Raw genomic sequence first — 16,278 nt, forward strand, 5'->3', positions numbered from 1 at the left:
TGCAAACATATGAATGGTTATCTTATAGATGTCAAGATATCTCTGTGGCTTCATGTATGTTAAGTTTAATTACTGGTCCACACATGTTTAAAATGTAGTAGTCACTAATTTTGTTTTTACTTGAGCTTTTTAATACCAATCAGTTATCTATTTCTCTGCTCATCTTTTAGAGTGATGCAATAATAGTTTGGCTATAAGAAGAAGAATGGACATAGTCTTAAGGTTAAAAGACACAAGGATTATGAGAAGTGTTTATAACGGTAATAAGAAAAACCAATAGAAAAGAAGATTCTGAAAGATTGGGTCACTGTATTAGTCAGGATTATCTTGAGGAACAGAACTGGTAGAATATCTATCTATCTATCTATCTATCTATCTATCTATCTATCTATCTATCTATCTATTTACCTATCTATCTACCTATCTATCTAAATATATATCTTGTTTGCATGCATGTGTATATACATACATATGTGTGTGTATACAGGTATATATATATATGTGTATACATATGAATATGTATATATATATATATATATATATATATATATATATATATATATATATATATGAAGGCTATTTATTAGAGTGGCTTACAGGCTGTAGTTCAGTTAGACCCAAAAATGGCTTTTTACCAATTGAAAGTCAAATAATACAGTAATACCGTAGTTGTTCAGTCCTTAAGGCTCCAAAAATTGAATTTAGTCATAATCATTTCTGCCTGCAGACGTGGGAGTATATTCAGTTAAATTTTATATATTGATTCTTTGCTATTTTGCCAGATTTTTCAAGACTTATTGAAGACTAGAATAGCTACTTTTAAACAGACAGCACAAAAGAAATATTTATGTAAGGGCATTACAGCTTGAGAGCATGTTCACCTTTGCTAGAGAAGCCACTTCATAAGGCAAAAGAGAATACAATGAGGAGACACTTTTTTTTGTCAGCATTAGTGGTTAAAACAAGGAAGAAATTATGCAACAGGATGAAAAGTGAATAGAATAAAAAGGAGTGTAGATTGGAGAATGATTTTTGAAGTCTCCAAAATAAGACACTTCAAAAGAAGTTGGGGAGAGGAACACATTTGAACTTGCCATCAAACTTAGTTAAAAGCCTGAAAGGTAATAATGAAAAGTAATTGTAACCCTCAAGGTTCATACCAACTACTTTACATATACAATGTGCTTTAAACTGTTTCACAATCAGAGCGATGCCCAAACCATACAGAACTTATCTTTAAACACCAAGGATTTTCCACAAATTGCTTAGATGGCTTCCATCTGGGTAGTCTCATTTAAAGCCCATTTGAGAATAGCTGTTGCCTGCTCTTCAGAGAAATAATTGTTGTAAACCTTGATTATGGTTCAGAAAGAATGTACCCATGCAGAAGGATGGCGATTATAAATGTTTATTCTGTCCTGTCTTTAGTTCTGTGAACCCTGGGGTTAGTCACAGAGCCACAAACAAGCGAGACAATCAAGCCAGCTTGTTTGACAATTCACATCTTTGTCCTAAAGGAGTTCTTTTGAAATTCTGCTCATTTGTTTTCTTACTTGTAAAATGGATACACTAATTGTACCATTGTCAGAGAACTGATAGGAAGATTAAATTTCATGACACAATGCAAAGTGATCAATGAATGAGTACTAAGTATATACACATGACAAAAAAGCTGAAGTATTTTAATTTAATTTAATTTAATTTTTTGTTTTACTTTTTCACTTTACATCCCGCTCACTGCTCCTCTCCCTGTGGTCACCCTCTTCCACTTTCCTGCAGTTCTTCCCCCATCCTCCATCCCTTTCCTCTCTAAGCAGGTAGGAACCCCTGGGTATGCCCTCCCCTACCCACTACACTTCAAGTCTGTGTGAAGCTAGACACTTCCTCTGCTACTGAGGCCAGACAAGGCAACTCAGCTACAATATAACCCACATACAGGCAACGGCTTCTGGGATAATCCCTGCTCCACTTATTTAGGACCCACATGAAGGTCAAGCTTTCACATCTGCTACATATGTGCAGGGAGGCCTAGGTCCAGCCTGTGTATGTTCTTGGTTGGTGGTTCTGACTCTGAGAACCCCAAAGGTCCAGATTAGTTGACTCTGTTGGTTTTCCTGTGGAGTTCTTATCCTCTTTGAGAGCCACAATCCTTCCTCCTATTCTTCCATAAGAGTCTCAAAGCTCCATCCATTGTTTGGCTGTGGGTGTCTGTATCTGTCTGACTCAGCTGCTGGGTGGAGCCTCTCAGAGGACAACATGCTTCTGTCTATATAACTACCCTTGCCATGTTAGTCTTCCCCTGAACTACTATTATATCCTATTATTACGCAATTTTAATTTTGTAAATGTAATAATGTATGCATTATGTAATAAACCAAAGGCAATATATATAATTTCCATAAAACTCAATTGACATTGACTATGTGTATTACTTATATTTATTGTAGTTAAATAATTCAGTGTGGAAAGTTTGCTGGGGAAGAAATAAAATTTAGAGCAAATTTAATTTTTAAATTTTTCATTTGAATTAAAATCATAAAATAATTTATTGCAATTTTTGTTGGATTATGCTAATCAAATAGAAAACCTGGAAATTCTTAATCTTTTATATCTGCTGAAAACTGATTCAGTGTCTGACCTGATTCATGTCATGTCTTCAGCATATGTCTTGTACTATTCCAGCAGAATTCTGCCATCTCATCTTGAGGTTCAGCTCTGGTATAGTCAGTAATGTGATGCTTCTGAGAATAGGGTCCGCAGTGTCAGATTAATCCAATCGAGGGAGTGCCTGCCAGAGGAAGTGTGTTCCCCAAAAGGCCCCTCACCATCTAGAATAAAGTAACATTCGATTTTTAGCTGGAAACTGGTGAGGCAAGGCTGGCAGTATGCAGAGAGCTTCTGTTCAGTGACAGAGAAAACTAGGTTCTGGCGCTCACTGGCTCCAAGAGCTTCTAGATTCCTTAGGCAATCAGACCTTATGACCTAAGGCAGGAAAGGAATGCAATCTTTTGATGGGGAGAAGAAAAATGTTTCCAAGAAGATTCAAGACTGATTTTTAATTTTTGGCTGTAAAATCCTGGGGTAGGTGAGGCTTCAAAAGTGTTTCTAGAATTTTAAAGGCAAGAATGTTTTTCACAATATGAGATTTTATGAAGCCTTTGGGGGAAGAAAACTCTTTATGCATAAAGGAAACTAAATCTACTTGGAAGTGAAAATTAGAAATACTGTTAGCAAGTAGCAACACTGCTGCCAGAGAAAGAGAAACTTCTTAGTATGAATTTAACTTATATTAATGTAGCGACATTCACTCCTACTTATTTAATATCTTGCCTTAAATAATCCTATTTATTCAATGTGGTAGGTATTCTAGTATGCTTGTTTTAGAGACAAATAAAATGAAGCTTAGAAAGGTTAAGTATATTACCCAAAGTCTCACATCTTAACAGTGGTAAATTTACTATTAAAGTCAAGTTTATTTGACTTCAAATTTCAGGAATGGATTGTGCTCTTTTACAAAATTGATCTCCCACCTTAGCATAAAAAGGAAACCATCTACAATGTCACTAGATGACGACCCAAGAGATGAAGCAGGGCTTAAGCAAATACATTGATATAAGTTATGTATTAGACCCCCAGAGAGCAGGGAAGAGGCTGATTAATTATGACTGCAGGAAACAGGAAACATTTCACACTGGGAATATTTTGAGCATTTTTGTGATGTCAACTTTAGGATACAACTTATTCATTTATCTCAAAATTGTAACATGCCAAGAGATACTTTTTGTTTTTTACTTACTTCTATTAAGGTAAGGATATGCAATAAATTTCCATAAATATGGTTTAGTAGACAAAAAGTGTTGCTTCCAGAAGATGAGTCATATTTCGAAGAGCTGTTACTCAATTGGCAGGAGCATGCTGGTGCTTGTGGGGAACACTGATGTATTTAGCTACTTCTAACTGTCCTGCCTTCCGAAAACATACAATCTGAACATAGGAGTGAAGCAATATAGACTGCAAATTTATGTATTAGTTTTTAAGCTTAAGAAGCTTTTACTTTATAATCTGGAAAACAAGTCATGGTATATTTTAAACAGAAAAATATCAATGGGAAAATTATCCAGAATCGAAATTTAAAGCTGAATGAGCATTTAAAGAAGGACAGTGGGTCACAGATAACTGAAGAATAAATAAAGCCTTTAATTCACCTCAAAGTCTATGCTGGAATTCTCTTTAGTATTTTCTGAAGGTTATCTCTAATTGTAATTGTGTGTTTCTGTCCTGTCCTTCTGAGAAATTGGAGCCACAGATGCCCTTTCCATGAGCATCAAATGCCTTTGGTGTAATTAGGTAAGCTTCGGTGCTGACACTGGTGGTCTGTAGCTTAATTACAGGCACACAGAGGGCAGAAGAGGGCATGCAATTCAGAGCTGGCATTTGGATATTAATTGGTGTTAATGAAAGCAGAACTTCTAAAGCTCCCACCTTTACATAAGATGGAGCCTCAATCATATTTGTTCTAATTGCTCAGAAACAATGCAAACTGTACCTATCCCATATAATTTTGTATGAAAATAAGAGCTTATGTATATCAAAAATTTAAGAATGGCACCCCCTCATTAACACTTTATCTGAGACCCTTTCAGCTCCTTTTTCATTACAGCTTATGAAAAAAAGATAATCTCAGTGGAAAAGCAGCAGATGAAGAATGAAGAAATTGAGCTAACAGGTTAAAGGGACAGATTTAGTGTATTTCAGAACAGTTTGTATGCTTACTAAATTAATGACTAGCAATAGAAAATGCCTGTGCTCAAAAACAATGTTGCCTCCCAACCTTGCCAACTCCTCTTTCTCCTTCTCTTTACCTTTATTTTAATAGAAATTATTGCATCTAGAAGAAGCTTTTGTTCATAAGAACTGTTACCAAGTCACCAGTAGCAGACTGATGCCTTTCCTTCAATCTTCCCTAATTTTCTTTTCTCTCTCCCTCTTTCTTCCCTACATATACAAGTAAATTTAAAGTTTATTAAGAGAGTAATTTTTTTGCTTTTTTTGTTTTATTTTTAATAGAGCTTAAAATCTTGGCTATTAATGTGGTACAAGCCCCAAATAAGAACAATTTTTAGACATTGGAGTTCATTGTAATAAGGCTGTATTTCAATGACCTTCATATCACCAAAGGACTTTACCTCCATAGTAGCTAAACTAAGAGTTGACAGTTCTGCTGCCTCAAGGAATGAATTGTAGGCACGAATTTGGATACAGATTTCCTGCTATTTTCAAAGCTACTTGACTTGAGTGATTGTCTTCATTCTCAGTCCACAAGAAACAGTGTGTGTATTAAGATGGTCTATCTATGAAGTCATTCACCAACTGTTTCAGTAAACAATGCTTCTGCTTGGAGGGTGGCATAGATATTAGGTGAGAAAAAGAATCTGGTTCAATGACTGTGATGATTTTGACAAGCATTCATCTCAGAGAAGGAGTAACTTATAAAGTCCTCTTCTTCAAAATTGGTACAATAGTTACAAACATCAAGCAAAGCATTCAGTCTCCCTCTTTGTTGTTCTCTTGCAAACCACCTCCCAGGTTAAATTGTCTACTTTTCTTTTAGCTGTATAAATAATTTTGAAATAGGTAAGCTGTTCTGAAAACCATAGAATAGTGTAAAAACATCAAATAATCTTACTAATAGGCTGAGATAGGAGAAGCATGATTTCAAGACCATTATGTGGTACACAGCAAGACATTGTCAGGTAAAACAAGAAGAAAGTGTATATGGATTGTACAATATTGGACCTATTTCTCCAATTGGCAAATCAGAGAGACCACCAGATGATAGCCAACAAATTTCTAATTCCTCGTACTTTTGAATTTCAACTGTTAGGATATGTTGGTAATACTAATTTTCATATTAAGAGATATTAAGAAAAAGTCATCCTGTTATTTTGGTTGTTAGAGGTGGAATTATGCTTGTGTGGGTTTGTTGAAAGATTAATTTCTTGCTTCTTCTAGGGTGTAGTTTTGCTCCTTATGTTGGTGTTTTCCATCTTTTATCTTTGTAGGGCTGGATTTGTGGAAAGATACTGTGAAAATTTGGTTTTTGTCATGGAATATCTTGTATTCTCCAGCTATGGTAATTGAAAGAGTTTTGCTGGGTATAGTAGCCTGGGATGGCATTTGTGTTCTTTTAGGGTCTGTATGATATCTGTCCAGGATCTTCTAGCTTTCATAGTCTCTGGTGAGAAGTCTGGTGTAACATATAGGTTTGCCTTTATATGTTACTTCACCTTTTTCCTTTACTGTTTTTAAAATTATTTCTTTGTTTAGTGCATTTGGTGTTTTGATTATTATGTGATGGGATGAATTTCTTTTCTGGTCCAGTCTATTTGGAGTTATGTAGGCTTTTTGTATATTCATGGGCATATCTTTCTTTTGGTTAAGGAGATTTTCTTCTATAATTTTGTTGAAGATATTTACTGGCCCTTTAAGTTGGAAGTCTTCACTCTTTTCTATACCTATTATCCTTAGGTTTGGACTTCTCATTTTGTCCTGGATTTCCTGGATGTTTTCGGTTAGGAGCTTTTTGCACTTTGTGTTTTATTTGACTGTTGTGTCAATGTGTTCTATGGTATCTGCTGCCCCTGAAATTCTTTCTTCTGTCTCTTGTATTCTGTTGGTGATGCTTGCATCTGTGACTCCTGATCTCTTTCCTAGGTTTTCTAACTCCAGGGTTGTCTCCCTTTGTGATTTCTTTATTGTTTCTGTTTCACATTCTTAGATCCTGGATGGTTTTGCTCATTTCCTTCACTTGTTTGATTGTGTTTCCTGGTAGTTCTTTAAGGGATTTTTGTGTTTCCTCTTTAAGGGCTTCTATCTGTTTACTTGTGTTCTCCTGTATTTCTTTGAGGGAGTTTTTTTATTTCCTTCTTAAAGTCATGTATCATCACCATGAGAAGTGACTTTATATCTGAATCTTTCTTTTCCAGTGTGATGACGTGTCCAGGACTTGCTATGATGGGAGAATTGGATCTAATGATGCCAAGTAACCTTGGTTTCTGTTGCTTATTTTTTTATACTTGCCTCCTGCCATCTGCTTATCTCTAGTGCTACCTGCCCTGGATAAATCTGACTGGGGCCTGTCCTACCTGTGATCCAGGTTGTGTCAGAACTCCTCAGAGTCAAGCTGTCTCTGTGATCCTGTGATTCTGGGTTCCTGTGATTGTGAGAGCATCTGGGAGTGGCGCTTCTTCTGAGTGTTTGGAGTTTGCGCCCAAGGTCTGTTCAGGGCACTGGCCCAGACAGACCAGAAGGAACCTGTGCCACTGGTGTGGTGAAATTCCTGAGTTCCTGGGTCCTGCTGGTCCCAGTTACTCCCAGTGTTAGAGAGTAATTTTTAGAAATAATTTTGGAATCAAAGGGTCAAAATCAAGTTTTCTTTTTTTCAACAGTTTAAGCTTCCTTGGTTTTAGAAAAAAACATTTTTGTATTGTGTGTCTTGAACATTTGACAGAGAGGAATTTGGTTAAATATAGATTTAAAAGTCACCTGGCAATACAAATTAAGCAGCCTTACCTCTTGAAATAAAAAGTCTTCACTTCTACACAAACAAGTGGACAAAGCTGACCTACTATGAGCTATGTGGGGTGGAGGTGGTAAATAGCTATCTGTTACTCAGAACAGCAGGGACTTGTTAGAAGCTAACGATTTCTTTTCTCATTCATTTGATCCAGACTCCATAATATCTCATTCTGTCAGAGCACCCTCTGGGGGTATCATGGCGAGACCAGATTATTCTACAGCACTTATTCTCCAATCACAAAGTCAAATTTTGCTTCTCATTATTGACATATTTGTCTCTAAAGGGGTGTCTGGCAACAGACAAAGAAATGAACAGAGCAAAACTTAGCTAAGTGTAAAGTGTAGATGCTGACAGGCAATCGAACTTTTATGTAAGTTTAATATAGATTAGTTTGTTTTCAGGCCATGATTTTTTTTCAGCTCTGGTATATGTGCTGTTTATTAATGAACACAATCTATTAAATTTGGAGCACATAAAACTTTTCTCCTTTACTTTCTGAAAGAAAGCTCAATGAATTTAGTTCACGTTGATCCACAGCTTCATAGTTCAGATGTAAAAATATAATGAGAAAATTCTGAAACAAATTTGCATTTCTAGATCTTACCTGAGGCTTACTTGACATGATAACTAATCTTTATTGCTGTCTTTACTGGGTTTAGAATTTTCATGGTAACACAATATCTGATTGGGCCCATGACAATGTTTTTAGAAAGAGGTACTTAAGAGAGAAGACCTGTCTTGGATGTATGTAAACAATCCATATGCTGGGATCATGTGCTGAAAAAAAGGGGGAAACCAGTTCAGAGGACTCTTCTTGCTCTGCATTCCAAGTGAAGTCCATGTAGCCAGGTGCCTTGTCACATGGTGGGTGAATTTCTTTGAACTGTAAAATCAGAAGAACCTCTCTTTTCTTATGCTTCTTCTTGTTCACAGTCAATGAGACACAATTTACATAGAATAGATTCTATTATTTAGTGTACAATAATTACCTTAGTTAATTCATAGTCAGGTTATGCAAAATATTAACAAACTATACAACAAGAGAATAGTGTGATATGAAGACTGTATGCATGTAAGTTTAATGATACACTTGACAAATAACATTCATACTACTAGAGTTTTGTTTTAAGTCTGCAAAGTGCATAATAATAGCCAAGTATATTCTCATCTTTGTGAAAAAGAAATGATGTCGTGTCAGGTTCACATCTAAGGGATGCAAGGTAACCAGATTTGTTAAAATTAGAAGCTCACAAAAGGATACAGAAGTTCATTGCTTCTATTTTAATTTATTCCTTGTTTGAGTAATTTTATTTAACACTAATTCCACTAGAATTTAGTACCAATGAGGAAAACTTCTAAGAATTCCTGTTCCCTGCTTATGTAGACTGCTACCATACAACAAATTATTTCTGTCAAGTGTCCCTAGTCATATCTATAATTGTTACGTGCCATCTATCTTTCTCTTGTGTGCCCATGTTTGTATCTAACTACCTATTTTCCCTGCCTCAATATCTAGTAATTCTAACTACTTTAATGTATGATATAATTGTAAAACAAGGTTATACCATGTGGGAAGTGTGTATTAGTCTATGAAAAATGCAGTACAACATCCAACTCACAGTTAATGAATTAGAATTTATATTGAAAATATATTTATATATGCATAAATAACATATAAGACAACCAGATTATCAGGAAATAGCATATCAAGCATACCAGCATTCCTGGTAGAGGAAGAGGCCAAGCACTGCCTGGACTCTGAGTGGGACTGATGAGGCCTCCTCCTACACCACAGCTATGGAATACAGCAAAGGCTGTGGATCACTATGGGGCGCCTGAGCTAGTGGGAAGAAGCAGGGACAGGCCTGGGAACCCTCTGACCCAGGTCAAATATGTAATTTTCTCATTATATAGTTTGTTCATTGTAATTATAAAGCATTTCAAACCCTAACTTTTCTAGAAATTAGTATTAGAGGGAGAAAATATATAAAGCTTTAAACACTTAATAGCTTGACTTTAGAATGCAAATAAACATTATCCTTCAGAGAATGTCTGTCTGTGTTTAAAGAGTTCAATTCACCCTTGTTAATTTAGTTATAGGAAATTATTTCTTAAGTTGCTTTTCAGTATAAATATTAACTCCTCCATTGGAAAAAAGCTTCATTTATATGGTCGTGAAAACAACTGTTTTTCTTGAATTATAACCAAATCAATAAATGAAGCAAAGTCTTTATATATTGTTTTCAACAATATATAATTGTTTTATTAATCCCTAACATTATTTTACTTAGATATTTAATATCAATTATTTGAGTCAAATATTCCAGTTTCCTCTAGAGAATATTATTATCTGCATATATACATTTAAAACCTTAAAACCATGTTTTCTTGACTTTTTTGGCTCACAAAGACTTACTTGCCATTCAGGGAGCCTGCATTGGCCTGACATAGACTGATATGTACATATATGTTACACTTGTGTAGCTTGGTCTTCTTGTGGGATTCCTAAGAGTCGGAGAAGAAACTGTCTGTGACTCTGTTGTCTGTCTTTGGGAGCTTCTCCCCACACCGGGTTGTATCCTTAATAAAAGAGCAGGTGTCTAGTCTGCCTACAACTAGACATGCTATGGCTGGTTGATATCCATCAAGACTGGATCTTTTCTGAAGAGAAATGTAGAAATTAGGAGAAATGGAGGAGGTGTGGATGTGGGTGGGGGAAGAGAGGAGGTGTGTTGGGGACTAGGAGGAGAGGAGGGAGGGGAAACTGCAGTTGGTATGTGAAATATCATATATATATATATATACATATATATATATATATATAAACCAATCTGCAGCATCTTAAAAATAAAAACAAAAACAAAGAAGCCAAAAACCACATTTTCTGACCTTAATACAATAAATGCAGACAAACAAGATCATAAACTATTTTATAGGGCAGTGGTTGGCACTCAATGAGTATAGATACAGGAGAAACTACATCACTCATTTTCCTCTCCAGACTTTTTCTTTCAAATAACACATTCTTATGCTGCAGCCCTGGCTTATCTAGAACTCACTTTGAAGAACAAGCTAGCCTCAAAGTTGCAGAGATCCTTCTCCTGCTGCCTGAGTGTCTCTGTGTTCTATCACACCTGGTCCTTTTCTATCTGTCTGTTTTGTTTGGTTGGTTTGGTTTTGACCAAGAGCAGGCAGAGTTTGGAACATTCTAGACAAGATTTTGAGTACTATGCGATATTTCATGTTCCCTGTCTCTGATTTTTTAACTTCTCAGTTTTGTTTGCTTTCCATAACTATCAGTCTTTATACTCTTGAATATTTTCTTATCCAAATAAGTGACACTAAAGGACACTGTCTTAAGTACAAGTGTCAAATCACCTGTACATTTAAATAGCTGTTTAAAATATAAAATGCAATTGTATTTTAGGTATGGAAAGAAAAAAAATAAAATGAAACAAAACCACCAAACTAACCACTGATGGTTTAAGTAGCTGCATTCACTAGGTATTTACTGGGTGCCTGTTGAAGGTGCTCAATAAATGCTTGTTGGATGAGTTTATTTTTAGCTGTGCATTTCAGTATTGTTCTTTGTTTCTTACTTTCTCCAAGGTGTATATTCTATTTGAAGGATAAGAGCATTTGATTAAAGCAAAAGAGAAAGGATAGAAAGGCAGATGGCAGAGATTCTGTGGCTAAAAGTCAGTTGTCTGATACCATTCTGGTTCCCTCATCCATCGAACCATTCCCATGTTGGTTATGTGGTCATGGGGAAAACCACAAAGGCACTGCATTTACACTCCACCCTTTTTTACATTGCCCTTCCTTACTGAGCCCCTTATAAGACTTTGGCTACACCTGAAAGCTTTTGTGGGTAAGCCTGTGATGCATTTTAGTATCGAGCCTGATACCAGATCCTGAGCAGAATCTTAATACTAGGAAGAATGAAAGATGTTGAAAAAGAAGTCCTTTGTAAAACAAAATAACACAAACTTCAGCATTTGGCTTTCAGCTTTCCACAATGTGCTTGGTATAATGTTTTAGTCAATGTCTTCTGCCAAATTGTTCCTTATCACTCACAAAAAATTTTTAGAACAATTTAATAGCATGCATGTATAAAACAATAGCTTTTAAAAAGTAATGGTGAATTTCAGAGTTCTTACTGAAAGTTTCTTACTCAGAAAGTTGATAAGTGGAAATATAAGAAAAGAAATCAATGCAAATGCATAGAAATTTGTAGGATTCTCCCACAGAAGGAAGTGAATGACAGACAGTGAGGCTTTGTCACTGTAAAGCTACTTGCCTTGCAAGCTGTAGATTTCTCCAACGCTGTTCTGACGTGTAATGTGATGCCAGTATGCACTCCGAGGAAGAGAGATGGATTTCGATAATGTCATCGGTTCAGTCAAGCTTGTCTGAAGCTAAAAGAGAAGGAAAATGTTTCTTAGGTCTTCTTAGAGATATCAAACTCAATCATCCCTTTAAAATGGCAAGGACTGAATGTGAGTGACAGAAAACAGATTATGTTAAGGATACCCAGATAATTCCCTATTCAAGGATATCTGTGTCAAAATGAAATTGCCATTGAAGGTTTGCCATGTTCCAGTGGATGGATCCACAGATATACACATATGGACAGCACAAAGTAGACTTCATGAGAGAGAAATAGAGAGGGGAGTAGTGAGAGCAAAACAGGGAGAGAGAGAGAGAGAGAGAGAGAGAGAGAGAGAGAGAGAGAGAGAGAGAGAGAGAGAGAGAGAGAGAGAGAGAGAGAGAGAGAGAGAGAGACAGAGAGAGAGAGAGAGAGAGACAGAGAGAGACAGAGAGAGAGACAGAGAGACAGAGACAGAGAGAGTGGGAGAGAATACATTGGAAAAGGTCATGCAGGGGGTATATTGAGAGATTTAGAGGAGGAAATGGAGTAACTATGATCGTATTTCATTCTACAAATGTATGAAATTATTGAAAATAAGGTGACATGTAGAAGTCAGGAAGAAAGGAAATAGCTAAATGTGCTGCACAAGAATGACGCCAAGCACCTGTTTAAAAAGCTAGGTGGCTAAGTAAGTTCCTGTAAACCCAGGGCTTCAGGGATGAACACTTGGGCAGGATCATGAGGCTATTTAGTCTGCTATTGTTCTCCAGGTTCAGTAAGCAACCCTGTCTCAAGGGGATACTTGTGGTAAAGTAGGACACCTGATAGCCCTTTCACCTCTGCACACAGGTGTTCACCCTGTCACATATGTGTATATACCACACACACACACACACACACACACACACACACGCACACATACCATGTGCTACCATAAGTTTATAAATATCAAAACACATAAAAAATATAAGGGAAGAATACTTCTTAAGAAATGAATCTGACTCATTAACAGGGGCATTAAGAATCCCAATGGATTCTTGCCAGTATAGAAAGAACACTGGCAAATACCTAGGGGAAAATCAGTCACAGGCCACCTTTGAACTAGTTTGCATTTCAAAGGTTGAGAATTATTTACATTTCCCACAGCATTTTCCAATGTATGGCAAATAATTCAAGGCATGAAGGAGCAGCCTATCAGAGTGACATATCCAAGAAAAGGTGACAAACACAAGAGAGCCATTTTCAGACTCTTCCTTATACCTCCTCCCACCTTTGTGCAGAGCTGTTTTTCTTTACTGCATCATTCTTTTGCACATATTGAATGAATATTCTCTCTGAGAATCTCTGTGATAAGAGAGCTAAATTTTGAATCTATTGTTTTTGAGGTTAGCTGATTATATCACTCAAAAATATGAGTAACAAAAAAATTACAGAAATGGTTTATTTGGTCTTTGAATATGTTACTTCAACATAACCTGAGCAACCTTATGTATCTCAAATGATACATAAGAATCAATCCAGACAGTGGTGGCGCATGCCTTTAATCCCAGCACTTGGGAGGCAGAGGCACGTGGATTTCTGAGTTCCAGGCCAGCCTGGTCTACAGAGTGAGTTCTGGGACAGATGGGGACACACAGAGAAACCCTGTCTCGAAAACAAAACAAAAAAAAACCCAAAACAACAAAAAAAACAAAAACAACCCCCCCCCAAAATCCAAAACAAAACAAAAACAAAAAATAAAAAGAATCAATTCAATCATTCAAGTTCTCTTTTCCATTTACACAGTACTCATGCTCCCACTCCCACCTTCTATGTATAATGGTGTGTATAGGAATGTGAAGGACAACAGATTGTGGTTTTTGTGCTGGGATTAAGTAGAGTTTTCTGCAGCTGCAGCATCCTCGTTATGAATAGACATGTCCAGTTCTGCTGCAGCCCTGACAGCTAGGAAACAGCTATGAGTAGAATGATTCATGTTTAGATACCATCAAATGTGCTGTGTAGATAAATTTCATCTCCTGCTACTGTATAGGAGTAAAATCAAGTTTCATTTTATTATGGCACTGTTGAGAAAGGAAACAAACTTCTCATATAAAACATTGAATTAAGCACATAAATCGTTATTTAATTGATACCAGCAATGCTCATTAATAACATCAACTAAGCTGAATTCATATTAATCACAGTTTTGTTTATTGTCTAATGTTTATTCTTTTCTTAATCTAGTATAGTTTATTATTTTTCATAAAATAGAGTTACTGAAATTTAATAAATGAGATTTTATTTCTATATTTTAATTTTGTAATATTTCTTATACCAAATGGTCAGTCTTGGGCACCGCAGAAACACAATAAGCATATGGTAAAAGTTGAAAAGAAATTCCAGAAAATCAGCAGAAATTCTTTCCTTGAACATCTGAGGCATCATACTTCCTGTTGCCATAGTGCTCTGTCTCCATGCTATCTATGCTTTCCATGTTCAATTTCTTCATTCTTTGCCTTTACTTTACCTTCTACTTACTTGTAGAAAGAGACATTTGTGTCTTAAAGTTGGTTATGGATTTTTTTGACTTGCTTACAGATATTTTTCTGTACATTTTAATTGTTTTCCTGGACATCATTACTCACCATTCATAATATAAAGTATGGCTGTGAAGTGTGTCCTCACCAAGGGCATTGGAGCACTAAATCCCAGTATGATTATATTCAAAGGCAGGTTCTTTGAGGAGGCTAACTAAGGATAAAGAAGACCATGTGATACAACCCTAGCCCAAGAGAATAGAACCAATATAAAAAAAGAAGAAGAAAGGGAATAATATTCATAAAAAAGAGGCCATGACATGACACAACTGTGAAATGGACATCTACAAAGTAAGCATGAGTCATCAGAAAAAGTAAACCTTTTTAGTGTTGACTTTGAACTTTTAGCCTATAGAACTATGAAAGAGTAAATTTATGCTGGCTAAGTTATCCATTCTACAGTATTTCTTACTGCCATACCAGACTAATATAGGAGGCTTTAACCAAATGAGGAAGTTGTATGTCCTCAAATATGCTCTTTCAAATAATTTTTAATTTTCATATTATCTTTAAACAATGTGTTAAAAATTAGCCAATGGATAGCCATAGTGACTAAGACAATGCATTTATGGTTCAAGTACTTTTATTAGAAACTACTGTTGATTCTAATTTTAAACTTTTGATAAAACTTCCTTTTAGTGATAGAATTCAACAATAGGATAGAAAGACTTAATACTTAAGCCTGAAAGTAAAAAATAGATCTTAAAATACTATGGTCATTTTTTAACTGAAAGAAATTTGACCTGGAAGACATCATGGTAGTTAGAAAAAGTGTATAAAAATCCATATTGGGAAAACAATATTTATATTAGAGAGATATAAAGAAGTTTCTTTTTATACATTTGCATATATATGTAAAAGAAAAATTATGAGACCATTTGTCTTAGTTGGGCTTTCTACTGCTCTGATAAATACCATGAGTAAAACACCAAAGGCAACTTGGGGAAGAAAGGGTTTATTTCATTTTAAAATTCTTCATCACTGAGCTAAATTAGGATAGGAACTCAAGGCAGGAACCAGAAGGCAGGAACTAAAGCAGAAGCCATGAAACACTGCTTACTGACTTGCGGTCTATGGCTTTCTCAGTCTGTTTTCATACACAACTTAGAACCACCTGCCCAGGGTGGCAGGTTATTCCTAGTGGCCTATTCTCTGTCATATCAATAATTTATCAAGAAAATGTCATACAAATTTGGATGCTGGCAATCTGATGAAGACAGAGGTTCTTTGTTTTTGTTTCTTGTTCTGTTTTGTTTTGCTAGATAGTTCTAGCTTCATCAAGTTGAAAAAAACAAAACACAAACAAAAAACATATCTGCCTTTAACAGTGTTTTAGTAAATGAAACAGCATTGATTCACATTTTTCAGTTATCTTTGTTAGGAGAATCTGCTGTATTGCTGTTTTTTGTGTTTTATCTAGTAAGAAACTGTTTAAGAATACATAACTAGGAAAGATCAGGAATTCAAGGTTCATATTTGAACATAGTAAAAGCAATATACAGCAAACCAGTGGCCAACATCAAACTAAATGGAGAGAAACTTGAAGCAATACCACTAAAATCAGGGACTAGACAAGGCTGCCCACTCTCTCCCTACCTATTCAATATTGTAACTGAAGTCCTTGCCAGAGCAATTAGGCAACAAAAGGAGATCAAAGGGATATGAATTGGAAAGGAAGAGGTCAAATTATCACTACTTGCTGATGATATGATAGTATACTTAAGTGACCCCAAAAATTCCACCAGAGA

General features: G+C 35.8%; 1 protein-coding gene across 1 annotated transcript in view; it reads right to left on the minus strand.

Annotated features, from left to right (window-relative positions):
• The window catches only part of Dok6 (docking protein 6), a 450,168-nt gene that overhangs the window by 85,165 nt on the left and 348,725 nt on the right, over window positions 1–16,278 (minus strand). Inside the window, exon 7 of the mRNA XM_031366232.1 lies at window positions 11,880–11,997. Within this exon, the coding sequence (XP_031222092.1) occupies window positions 11,880–11,997 (118 nt within the window). The remainder of the gene's footprint in view (window positions 1–11,879; window positions 11,998–16,278) is intronic.

The sequence above is a fragment of the Mastomys coucha genome, unplaced genomic scaffold (genome assembly GCF_008632895.1).
Source record: "Mastomys coucha isolate ucsf_1 unplaced genomic scaffold, UCSF_Mcou_1 pScaffold13, whole genome shotgun sequence".
Lineage (NCBI taxonomy): Eukaryota > Metazoa > Chordata > Mammalia > Rodentia > Muridae > Mastomys > Mastomys coucha.